The sequence below is a fragment of the Lactuca virosa genome, chromosome 9, assembly GCF_052849685.1.
Source record: "Lactuca virosa cultivar CGN04683 chromosome 9, Lactuca_virosa_CGN04683_v6, whole genome shotgun sequence".
NCBI lineage: Eukaryota > Viridiplantae > Streptophyta > Magnoliopsida > Asterales > Asteraceae > Lactuca > Lactuca virosa.
In genome coordinates, this window is record NC_136434.1 from 77,846,041 (window position 1) to 77,860,323 (window position 14,283).

The 14,283-nt window shown below is 34.3% G+C and overlaps 1 protein-coding gene across 1 annotated transcript; it reads left to right on the forward strand.

Annotated features, from left to right (window-relative positions):
• Positions 1 to 11,479: 11,479 nt before the first annotated feature.
• LOC145140853 (uncharacterized) lies at positions 11,480 to 12,221 on the forward strand. Its single transcript, XM_079074234.1, has one exon. It carries the CDS (start codon positions 11,547 to 11,549, stop codon positions 12,111 to 12,113), a length of 567 nt encoding a protein of 188 aa, XP_078930360.1. The 5' UTR covers positions 11,480 to 11,546; the 3' UTR covers positions 12,114 to 12,221.
• The last annotated feature ends 2,062 nt before the right edge of the window (positions 12,222 to 14,283 follow it).

A 14,283-nucleotide genomic window follows, 5' to 3' on the forward strand; every position in this document is an offset into this window, starting at 1 on the left:
GGTCAAAGATAGTTTATGTTAATGTAACAAACACATATTATAATTGATTTGGTTTGTAATATATGACAATCTTTAATGAAATTTTCATTTAAAAGTACAAGTTTACATGATTCCAAAAATATATAGAACATCTAAATCTGACTACGTATGAAGAAGTTATGATTTGCACAAAAGGAATTCCAAAACTATAGCCTCTATAATAAGAGGAATTTAAAATAGAGTGAGAATTAGATATTGGAATCTAAAAGAAAGATGTAGTACTCGGAAATACCTATGCATGGATAAAAAGAACGTAAAAACAGAGTTTCTATGCGAAAGATATAATCTTTCAAAGATGCAGTAGTCTGAGAGCACGTCATATGGCAAGAACCATAAAACCACCATAGGTCACGACATGACCATGTGTATGTCATGACGTGACATGTCCCATGATACTTCTCGAGGCTAGCAAACACATGTCAAGGCTAAAGGATGATTCATTGAATGTCACAACGTGAAACACTTATTGTGACGACGTGACAAGGCCAAAACACCCCTACAAATAGCAAGCAAAAGGCTCATTCATTTAGTACACAAATTACTTTCATTCTCTCTTGTTTTCTAAAGGTTGTTTTCCTTCCCGAGCCTGACGACTCAAAGACTCTGACCGTTTTCAGTTCGATTCTATCAATCACGCTACTAGGGTGAGTTTCACGCCGCTAATTTTAAATGCTTTCGGGGGAGAATGCATTCTAAATATTTGTTTAACAGTTAGTATCATATTTATATGATTATACGTTTCGAATCAAAATAAATAGTTATATTAACCAGGATATAGTTGTTTTGAGTCATATATATTCGTTATATATTCAGTATTTTATAATCATACCACTATCTTGGACTTTTTAGTATGTTGGTATCATGGGTTTTACGTTGGTTAGAACCTGGTTTTACTTCAATTAAAGTCGTTATACTGCATAAATGTTTATTTGAACCTATAGGCAAGGTTATAAACTTTGTTCTAGTAACGTAAGGTTTTAGACATATTTGTGGCACTATCGAAACTCGGAAAGTCTATGTGAGATTGGAAATTCATCAACTAAGACTGGAAATCTTAGAAAAATCCTCTGTCCTATAACTGTTAATCTCATGTGAGCAAGGAAGTTGTGTATAGATCTATACGGGTTGACACCCCCACCCGCGTTTTCTAGCTACAACCTAACGGTTTATGAAACATGTCGGGTGACGAACTAGCCTTTTACTTTATTTCCGACGTCGATGAAGCGGGCGGATGGATGAACTTGTGCGCCACTTGTAGTACTAATCAGAGGTTTGAAACGTCATATAGCAGCGGTTATAGTCTCATGGTAGCACAATTATACTCCAAGAACATTATACTTTGTTGATATACAAGTATCCATGTTATGTATAAGTTTCACAAAGACTTATACTCTGAGTACATGGAACTTGTAGGTATACCACTTATTCAATAAGTAAATAATTATGCCTAGGATATATACAATATATCCTAATTAAATATAAGGGTGGAAATAAATATAAGTCAGAGAGACACTTTCAAACTATATTTTGTACTTTTTGGACTTGGAAAAAGTATTATTTTATTTCAATACTTCTACCCAGAGTCAAAACTTGTGGACTCACCAACTTTATGTTGATGTATTTTCAAAACACATGTGTTTTCAGGAACTTAATAACTAGAATGTTACTCGAATAGGGGAACTTTTTGCTGACAACTACTATTTTCCTTTTTGTTTGTATAGGACGTTTATCTGTTAAGATGTGTGCCATATTTCAGATACTTTGTGACAATTACTAGGAAGACAGGAATAATGTAACTTCTATTATCAATAAAGGTATGTACTTTATAAAATTCTTTTGTACTATTCATTATATGCTTAATAATTGTGATCCAAAGATGAAGTTACATAACCTGGTGTTTCCGCCACCGGTCGGGGGTGTGACATATCGAATTTGCGATTTTCGGTCGACATGCTTGAATCATAGATTAGTTTAGTCTTTGCCTACTAGGCTTTTGTTTGGGGACTCCGCTTGGTCGGGAGGCCTTGGTCGGATCAGATTTGTGAGTTTCAGTCGGCATGGTTGAGGTTCGGGTGGCACTATCTGTCTAGGAGTCAAGCATGGATTCAGAGTTTTTAGAATTAGATGGGAAGTAGCTCTCTTCAATGTTAGTTAGTGGTAATGGTATCATTCTTCGTTGGGTCGCATGTTTCTCATTAGGGATGGTTTCAACATCAGTGTCTGAAAAAGTAGTCGTCGGTTAGAATGCTAACCTGCAACTGTTTGTTAGGGTGTGAATTTTGGAAGTTCCCGCCCGGTTTGGCTTATGAACTTGCTTGGAGATTCCTTGTGTTATTTATAGTAACTTCTGGCAATCCGAGTGGCATCAAATCATGTTGAAAAGACTGGGCTTAGAAGAACGCATAAGGGATTCGGAGGATAGTTAAGAGTAATAAGTAAGGATAGATTTCGAGGATGAAATCTAATTTAAGTGGGGAAGAGTTGTAACACCCGTTTCCTAGAATAGATCAGTGGATGGTATAAGGGAGTCAAAGTCACGGTTTTTGGAGGAATAACCATGTGCCAATACCTGGTGCATAGAGTTCCACGACATGGCATGCAAGATATAGAATGCATGTTTTGGGTAGCCACCACGACGTGGAAAGGTAATGGGCACGATGTGGCGAGCGTTGAAGCCCAAGCCCATGGATTTTTAGGGTTTTCTCCATATTTAAGCACCTTAACTTCAAGTTAGGGCATTCGTTTCAACCTCCAACCTCTCCATTTCGAAAACCCTAGCCCCTTCAAGTGTTCTTCGTGCTCTTGGCCATTTAAAGACTCGTTTCTCATATTTTGCTGTGGAGCTTGAAGACCAATTTTCTTGCAAAGTGTTTTGGTGAAGAGCTTAAGTGTAGATCTACCAAAAGTACTTCATTTTTGGACCATTGTGAGTAAAAAGCTTCCATATTGACCTTTAGTTTGCTAGATCTTGTAGTTTGATCATGTATGTCCCTTTTTGGTCCATGTGAGCTTGTGCTTTGGAATTGAGTGAAATCCAACACCTCTTGAGCTTATTTTATCATCTTATAATCTTGTTGAATTGGGAAAGTTTTCATCTTGACCTTGTTCTTGATGACATGCATGTTATGAGGAAGGTTTTGTGCTATTAAGGACTTAAGGTTGTATATCGAGCTTTGGGAAGGAATCCTAATGGACAAAGCTGGGAACTTTATTCATTAAGTTAGTAAAAAGAACCAGATCTGAAATTATGGGCCCTGGTGTGAAGGAATTAATCACTTAATGGAGTTTTTTGCATTTTTCCAGAAGCCACGATGTGCTGGTGCTCGGAATCAAGACTTTTTTTGTCACGACATTGCCACGACGTGGCAATGTCCTGCATGTTAACTGTTTGACCTTGCGTTCCCACGACGTATCCAAGGATGGCCCATGACGCGACATTGTCCTTGGGACCTTTTAGCGTTGACTTTTGACCAGTTTTCCTTGGGGTTAAAATTGGAGGATTTGGGTTGTTAATTGAGGATTCATTTCTTTAAGTGATTAGTCGGCTCACGAGATCGAGAAGTGCAAGGTGTGAGAGTGTTGTTTTGCTTCTTCGGTTCATCAGTTCATGTGAGTTTTCTCACTATGCCACATATCCTATTGTATATTCGTTTCTGCAGTTTTTCAAACCTAACTCTAATAATGTATGGTCTGAAAAACAAATGTTACTCAATGGCTTTGAAACAAAGGTTCTAACTGGATATTATATTTTAAATTGAAAAATATCTTTGTAATTTTTGGGACGTTACAATAAGGTTGAAGCAAATAAAAGAACTAACATGAATTAATTGGAAATTAGCTTGGAACTAACCGAGTCAAAAGGGATCCGATAAACGATCTTGTGAAAGATCATTTAAGATCTCCCTAAACAAGGAAATAAATCCCTCATAGGCTTTTTCCAACATCCCCCTTCTGACACATATCACAATATTATCTGCATTAGGCTCTCGACACGAAAACTTCCCAGTGGTTCACACATCCAGGAATTGCTCTCGCCCGAACACAATTAACTATAGAGTTCTTATGGGATTTTCTATCCTCACGGTTTTAAAACTAACAATGAAGGTTCCCACACCCCTTATAAGAAATGTTTAGTTCTCATTCCCAACCGATATGGGATCAAGTGCAAATAGCCACCCCCATTACAGCGTTTGACGTCCTTGTCGAAGATGTCGACCCGTGCCCTAGATCGGATACCATTTGTAACATCCTCCTCTAACACATATCACAATATTGTTAAATTTGGGCCACCCGATAGGAAAACTTCCCAGTGATGTCACCCTTCCTCCCTCCCATGCATGTTTAACCATAAAGTTCTTAAAGGATATGTTGCTCTCACGGCTTTAAAACGTGTTGCGATAAAGAAGGTATCCACACTCCTTATAATGAATATTTATTTCTCATTCCCAACCGATGTGGAATCAGGTACAAGTAGCCACCCATCTTCACCGCCTTATAGGTTTCAACGTCTATGTGGAACATATCGACACGTTCCCTAGCTCTGATATCAATTTTAGCATCCTTTTTTAGAACGTATCATAATATTGTCCGCTTTGTGCTCCTGACATGAAAAATTCCTAGTGGGTCGCCAATCCTGGAATTGCTCTCGCCCGGGCAGATTTAACTGCAAAGTTCTTAGGAATATGTTGCCCTCACGACTTTAAAATGTGTTCTAACATTGAAGGTATCAACACCCCTTATAAGGAATGTTTAATTCTCATTCCGAGCTGATATTGGATCAGGTGCAAGTAGCCACCCACCTTAACCCCCTTTTTACAGGGTTCGACATCTCTATCGCAGACATTAACACATTCCCTAGCTCCGATGAACCCATCAATTACAACAATGCTATGTAAGATTTTGAATCAAACAAATGGATGGAATTCATGAACACTGAGATTCAATCCATGCATGATAATAAAATATGGTACTTGGTTTCTCTTCCTCGCAACAATAAGACTATAGGGAGCAAGTGGGTTTTCAAGAAGAAAAATGACATCGATGGAAATATACATACATTTAAATCTAGGCTTGTGGCAAACGGTTTCACTCAAACCCATAGTATTGACTATGATGAAACCTTCTCTCCTATGGTGATGATCAAGTCTATAAGAATACTATTTTCTATAGACGCATACTATGATTATAATATATGGCAAAGTTAATGTCAAAACGGCTTTTCTTAATGGACACTTATCTGAAGATGTCTATATGGTTCTGCCTAAAATTTTTTCAATCAAAAATATACTAATAAAGTGTGTATGCTTAAAAGATCTATTTATAGATTTAAGAAAACATCTTGAAGCTAGACTATTCTCTTTAATGAGAAAATCAAAGAGTTTGGTTTTATTTAAAATGAAGATGAGCCCTGTATGTACAAGAAAGCTAGTGGGAGCATTGACACATACCTAATTCTATATGTGGATGACATATTGCTCTTTAAAAATGATATTCCTTATTTGAAATGGGTTAATGCTTAACTTGAGAAGTGTTTCTTAATGAAAGACTTGGGTGAAGCTGCCTATTTTCTTGGTATAAAGATCTATAGAAAGAGATCAAGGCGAATTATAGGTTTAAGTCAAAGTGCATACATTGACAAGATCTTGAAAAATATAATACAAAGCCACATAAATTTCGATGTGAGTTTTCTTTGTCATGTCGCCAAGGCCATGTTAGCATGTTAACAGGTAACATGCTAAACTTCGAGAAAAATAGATATTTGGTATAACTAAAAAATCATCAACAAGTTTACAGACTTATAATGCACAAAAAAACGTTAGTGACCATTTAAAACCATATTAGAAGGTTAGCATGGTTTGCGTAAAACAATCTAACATATTATTGTATCTTTATAAGTCTTTGTATTTACATATTTAATGCAACATATCAGTAATTACCATAATTATTTTATAAGATTAATTGTTAGAAATTGGTAATCATAAATAACAATAAATACAAACTTGGATAGATTCAAGGATCATGTATACAAACACTTTCCAAAATTTGTAATTCGTCCCTTTTGCCCGGGGTACACACATTTAGAAGTGGGATAATCCAAGAATGAACCAATCTGAATTACATACCTAATTCAGATTGTGAAACACATAATACCTTGTTTGGTGTGTTCTTGAGAGATAAATCAAATATTAATAAAAAGATTTAGAGTGTATCTTTTTGCAACCTATTTTTTGGAACATGAAGAATGTTCTTATACAAGAGGGAAATGTTGTTATTGGTGGTTGTATGCATATTTGGCACCAAAACAGGTAGTTATTGGACATACTAACGCCTGCATCATCATGATGTCATCAAGTGAGTTTTTGTAGGAAAATGCATGGCTGGAGTCATACCCGATATGCAAATTCATTCAGGGGCTCTGCCCCTTGTAACCCCGTACCTAGGAGCGCTGCCCCTGGACCCCCGTATCCTGAGCTGATATTAATCACTCCGAGTGTGCCCCCCTCACCTCCAATATCAGTAAATAAAATAGAACTCATCCCATCTCAATATTAATAACAACTACACTAAAACATGTTGATAACACTAAATCACCAACATTCTTCCCCCATTTTAGTGTAATCCTAAATTAACTAAAAGCAAACACAACAACAAACTCCTGCATAAATGAAAATATCTTGAAGATTGAATTTTCACATTAGTACAGTACATACTAGGTGTAAGACCCATGTATTACATGAGTTAATTAAAAAAATTAAATATGAATGTCCAAATATTTCAGAACTTTTGATTTATAAGAAAATAAGAAAAATAATGAATTATTAAAATTGATTTTTTTATCTTTTAAATTTAAATAAATAAACAAAATAAACTAATAGGTTTTCATTTGGGAACTTATTTATAAGAAGGTAAGTCCATTAATGAAATTGATATTCATTTATTACTACATTTATTATAATTATTACATTAAAGTATTATGTGGAATTTATTAAAGTAGGAAAACCCATAAAATGACATGTGGAAAAGAAATTAATTCAAAATAACCACAAAATGACATTTGGCAAATTGAATGAGAATATGACATGTGGCAAAAAAAACCTTCATTTATTAGAGTAGATTTCAAGTACACGAGAATCAGGGTGTCGTAAGGATTGAACCCTTCAACTCATTTGAGTAACTGAGGATAATATATACATAAGTTAAAAGCCTAGCCCAAGCTTTCTGAAGTGGAAACACTTCACACCCATATTGGTAGTCCTTCTATATCATGCACCTGTTAATGCACTTTTTCAAAAGAACTATTAAGAACTTAATCAAGCTACTTTAAGTTTACAGGTTATAAGTACATACCTTGGGATGTAGTAAAATAAATGTGCTTCAATCTCCATAAGAAAGCTTTCCATAGTGAATTCAAATTCTAACCTTGTATTAGAAGGGAATTGGGTATCTCACCCATAGAGATATCAAGTGGGCCTTAAACTCATCCTTATCATAGACTTCTTTACTAGGTCTCTAGCTAACCCCTTCGTCAAGTGATCAGCTAAGTTTTGTTGAGATCAAACAAACTTAACATAAATAATACCATGAGTAATGAGTTCACGTACCATACCGTGCCTAACACCGAAATGTCGTGACTTTCCATTATACACTTAACTATATGCTTTTTTATGGTGGCAATACTATCACAGTGTATAGAAATAGATGATACAGGCTTTGGCCACAAAGGAAATTCATAGATAAAATTCCTTAACCATCTCACTTCTTTTCCAGCAGCTGCAAGGGCTACAAATTCTGATTCCATAGTTGAGTTTGTGATACATGTTTGCTTCTTAGAAACCCATGAAATGGCAACTCCACTAATAAGAAATACCCAACCACTTGTAGAAGAGTGGTCCTCAACATTAGTGATCCAACTAGCATCTGAATATCCTTCAATAACCGAAGGAAACCCTACATAAGTCAAACCAAAGTCCATGGTTTTTTTAAGATACTTTGACACTCTCCTTATTGCTTTCCAGTGATGAGTACTAGGATTGCTTGTAAATCTACTTAGCTTTCCTACAAAAAACACAATATCAGGTCTTGTGTTGGTCATACTATACATCAAACACCCAATGACCTTTGAATACTCAAGTTGTCAAAATGCTTCACCATTGTTTGGCATAAGTTTCATACATGGATCAAAATGAGTACTAATAGGAGAATAATCTAAACAATTGAACTTCTTAAGCACTTTCTCAATGTAATGAGACTATAAAATTGAGATCCCTTGATGTTTACGCTTGATTCTTATTCCAAGAATCACTTTTGCCTCCCCCATATCATTCATGGAGATCTGAGATGATAAAAACTCTTTGGTCATATCAACTTGCCTTTGATCAGTACCAAAGATTAACATATCTAACACTTACATCATCATGATGTCATCAAGTGAGTTTTGACGGGAAATACATTACTAGAGTCATACCTGATATATAAATCAGTTTAGGTTTCGGGGAGCTACCCCTTGACCCCGTCCGTTGACCGGTCATCGGAACCACCACCAGTAGCTCTGCCCTTTGGTCCCTGCTAGGGGTGGTGCCTCTTATTACCCCGTACCTAAGGGCACGTCCCCCGGACCCCCGTATACCGAGCTCATATTAATCACTCCGAGTGTGCATCCCACACCTCCAATCTTGGTAAGTGAAATAGATCTCAACTTATTTCAATATTAATAACAACTACACTAAAACATGTTGGTAACACTAAAATTACCAACATTAATCAGTTAATCCAAATATATAATAATAATAACAATAATATTTAAAAATACTTTATATTTTAAAACAGATAATCTATATCATTGAGATTGAGTTTAGTTACAATAATATAACTCACATGTTATTAATGAAAAACAATACATACAATTAACAAAAAAAGGATCTAAACTATTTAAGAAAGAGAAAATTGCAAATTTAGCCAAAAATGTTAATTATTTTGTCGAATATAGGCAAAAAACCCAAAATTGCAAAATTTAGCCATCAGGTTTGCAGATGGGTTTGCTATGTTCGCAAATGGACTAGTCCATTTGTGAACGTACAAGCCGCTGAAGCACAGCCCGTGCTTCAGCGACTTGTACGTTCGCTGGTGGACTAGTCCATCTGCGAACATAGCAACCCATCTGCGAACCAAGGCCTGGCTAACTATAAAAACATATTTTTTTTGTTCATTTTCACTCTTTTTTGTTGGAAAACTCTCTGGGAAGCGATTTTTTTACCCCACCGGTTACAACGCAAACATAATATTCATTTATTTTTTTAGAGAGGTTTTCAGCACATTTTCCAAAGAAATAACAACTAAACTAATAATTTTTTGCAAAAAATTATATATAACTAGAAAAGGACACGCGGCTCCGCCGCTTTTTAAAGTTGCCAAAGTTAGGTAAATATAGTGGCAAAATTCTAAAAGAGGTTTTTTTGTGTTTTTTAATCAAAATGTAAAAGTTTTGACTACAAGGACGAAAAGTGTCAAATTCATTAAAGCTTTGTGGCAAAAACACCAAAATGTAAAACTTTTGACTGTAAGGACTAAAAGTGCCAAAGTCACTAAAGATTTGTGGCAAAAACCTAAAGTCATAAAAACTTAATAAAACATAAAAATGTAAAAGTTTTGATTTTAGGGACAAAAAATGTCAAATGCACCAAACATTTGTGGCAAAAACCTAAAATCAAAAAATTTACTGTTACTAAGATCCTTTGGATTTAATATATATATATATATATATATATATATATATATATATATATATATATATATATATATATATATATATATATATATATATATATATATAATAAGGTTGTTTCGTAGTCAAACTCTATCAATTTCGTATTACAAAAAAAAATCACACATTCGCAGTTGAAAATGAGAGAAATCGCAGATAGACATAGTCCATCTGCGATTTAAAGGGGAAAGAAGGGTATTTATACATCGAAAAAAAACCTCATCTGCGAACGTACAAGTGGCTAAAGCACAAACGTGCTTTAGCCACTTGTACGTTCGCAGATGGCTTGGCAAAATCGCGAATAGACTTAATCCATCTGTGATTTTGGTGGCTAAAATGCAATTTCGTTTTTTTTTGGCTATTTTCCACAAAGTAAATTACATTTTTGGCTAAATTTGTAATTTTCTCTTTAAGAATGCAAACAATGATTTTGAAAACGAAAATAATCAAAATCGAAAGAACGAGAAACCAAAAAAAACCTAAAGTTATTTTTTATGTCAAAGACTCTTATACAGTTACAATCACACAAAAGCATTATCCAATTATAGATAGTGTTTCGATAGCAGCTACGTCTAGAAGGAAGTTACGAGCATTACGTACATGCACAACTTCCATACACGGTTAATGATATCAGCCAAATAATAATTGCGTGGTCTTGACTATCAATTATCGGTCGTCAGAAATTGAAATCTTTTAGGTTGAAAGTCATTGTGCTGATATCTAAAGCAGATACCAAACCAGATACCTAGTACAGTATATACATGTCAGACAATTAAGAAGAAATATAACGAACGACAAGTGTTGAAACTAACATTTCTTAAAATACAAACCGTTTTAGAAAAAGGTGACCGCATAATGAAACCGAAAAATCATAACGAAAAACCGAATCTTTTAAAAAAAAAAAAAACTGAAAAAACCATTGAAAATTTTAAACAAAATACCAAGATAAGAGATATGATAATTAATAAATAATAATCATGTTCTATCAATAAAAATTTATTTAAGATAACTCCTATACAGTTACAATCACACAAAAGCATTATCCAATTATAGATATTGCTTCGATAGCAGCTACGTCTAGAAGGAAGTTATGAGCATTACATACATGCATAACTTCCATACACGGTTAATAATATCAACCAAGTAATAATTACATGGTCTTGACTATCAACTACCGATCGTTAGAAATTGAAATCATTTAGGTTGAAAGTCATAGTGTTGATATCTAAAGCAGATACCGGACAGATACCTACTACGGTATCTACACGTCAGACAATTAGGAAGAAATATAACGAACGACAGTTGTTGAAACTAACATATCTTAAGATACGAAACGTTTTATAAAAATGTGACCGCATAATGAAACCGAAAAATTATAACGAAAAACCGAAGCTTTTTAAAAAAAATCCAAAAAAATCACTGAAAAATTAAACAAAATACCAAGATAATTAATAAATAATAATCATGTTCTATCAATAAAAATTTATTTAAGATGATCCAAATGAAATTGTTTGAATAGCTATAACGTCTAACACTTTTAGGTTGAATTTAATTTGTTTTAAAATATTAGCTGTCACAATTCAACAACAAATATCTTTCCTATTATCTTCAGCCTTCTCGTTTTCTCGATCACTCCTATTTATACATCTTCTTACTCATTCACTTCACCGCCCATCTAAACCCAATTATCCTCTCTCTATCTCTCTTCCTCTCTCTTTCTCTCTCTAGAGATCTTCAATCAGTTACAATGCACTCTGGTGATCTTGGAGATCACATTGGCATGGAGAGTTGTGTTGATTTGGGGACGGAGACTGAATCTGCACTGTCATCTGGCGGTGGTTATCGATCGGAGAATCGGAAACGATGGGGGGTGAGTACTAGATCATCAAGACTATCCGGAAAAAAAGCGAAGGAACTTCCTCCGCCGTTACCGATTCAAACGTCGACAGTGATGAAGCGGTATTACACTGAAGACGGGAGGCTGGTCATCACGGAAGAGAAGGTCGAGAGTCCGAATTATCATTTCACGGCGCACAGATCTCACGGACGTCTCACGATCCAACTCGTTCGTTCCGATGATGAGGATAACTTTCCTTCGTGTGAAAATGGAGAAGAGAATGGAATTATGGAGGAAGAGGATGAGTGTAGTGGTAAGGTGGCGATGGGCGGTGGTGGTGGTGGCGACGACGGTGGAAGTAGAGTTTTAGGGAAGTGCTTTAGTTACAACGCCGCCGTCGTGAGGGCGCCGGCTACCGGATCGTGTTTGTTGGTTAATCAAAATCAACTCCACGCGATGACGCCAGTTCAGATTTAGTTTTGGAAAAACAAAATTGATTTCATTTAATTATTTTCGTTGAGAATTATAATCAAAATCATCTTTCTTTCTTATAAAAATTCTTTGATTTTGTTTTGTTAAGAACGAAATTCCAATTCCATTATCGTATTTCGTGTGTTCAAAGAAACGTTTGAACGTAATATACTCAGACGTCATTATACGTCAAGAACTTACGTCAAGAACTTATGGATTCTTGTGAAATTTGAGTTTATAATCACTGTTAAACATGGATAATCGATAATTATGATTTTATAGTGATAATAGTGAAAGTAAAATTTGGCGTTGACTAAAGCAGTATTTGTAAAAAAAAAAAATTAGTTTTTAAATTTTGACTTTTTCGTCAGTTTTGCGATCTAAAATAATGGATGACCATATCCGTTCAAAGCCTTCTTATTATAGAATTTTTTATTTATTAAAAGTTGAATATATATACAATTATAAATATATTTAGTTTGAATTTCATAGGAATTGTGATGATTTAGTAAACTAATAAAAACTTCCATTATTTTTTCTATCTAAAACACATTGAATGATCTAAAGCTCCACAAAAGTTTTATAAAAAGTAATTAATTAAACTAACCGTTACAAATACAAATGGCCTTATTAACAAAAAATATTTTTTATGTTTTTCTATAGACTATCCATTTTCTTTAGAACATTTTATTTCAATGTAATTATGTATGTGCAGAACATGAAACCGGACATAAGTTTTTCTGGTATCTAACATTTTATATTTCAGACAGACTTATTCAAACACCGTATTGATATCGTACAGACTTATTCAAACACCGTATTGATATCGTACAAGTCGGACTTGCATTTTGGATTGTAAGTGTACATTTTTAACTGTGTTTGTACATTCGGCACACACCTTCTGTATATTACTTGATATATTACATGGTGTATTTCTAAGGATGTTTAGGCTACAAACATGTTAACAATAAGACTAGTGATAATCTAACAATAAAAAAGTACATAAAATAAGGAATGTTGGATATATTCTATGCATCCGGAGATGTTATTAACTTAAGTATAATAATATGTAAAACTAACATGGTTTAGAGTATACGGTGTGGGTCACAACGAGAAACGAATTGACCGAGTTGGCACACGAAAACGGCGTCACGACGCGGGGAACACCGCCCCCCAACTCGTTGAAGCTCGTTCTGTTGGATCTTGTGGTAACGAGGACAAGATAAAACAAGAAAGATGATTGGCTATCTCCTTCATCAACCAATCAAATAATTTTCTCTATTTTGTCTGTCTACCTCTTAACATGATATAACATGTGGAACACCATTTTCCCTGTTATGGTGGTGTTATGGATGAGGTGGCACCAATTTGGTGTTACATCCAGTTGCCCACACCCAATGCTCTTACGAATTTATGGCTAAAAACAAATAAAATATTGTTTAGGTTATAGATTTTTTCGGATTTTATAAAATGGCAATTTGGTATGGGATGTGGGTCCAAATATATATATATATATATATATATATATATATATATATATATATATATATATATATATATATATATATATATATATATATATAAAGCTAGGTTCAAATGTGAATTTACATCTATTGTGCGGACGTGTGGACAATGTTATTCTGTGAGAATGATAAAGAAAATATGTTTTTTGGTAATGTGAATACGTTAAATCTTACATAACTATTGTCATTATCACGCATTTTCACTAATTAAATCGTCTATAAGGTTATTATAGACTTTTTATTATTATTATTCTGATTCTGTCAGAATGTTTATTGAGTCGTATTCTGTAAGAATGAAAATGAGTAAAAAACGATGCTTGAGAACAAAAATGAATAAAAACTAGTGAGAATGCATGAAAATGACAATAGTTGTGTGAGGTTGAACGTATTCACATTAGCAAACAACCTATTCTCTTAGTAATTCTCATAGAATAGTATTATCCACACGTCCACACAATAGTTGTCCATCCACATTATAACCTAGCCCTATATATATATATATATATATATATATATATATATATATATATATATATATATATATATATATAGAGAGAGAGAGAGAGAGAATTAATTGGACCCATATATAGAATATATAGAACTCGACCACATTATATATACTCTAGAAGATCTCAATCCAGAATAGCTAGTTA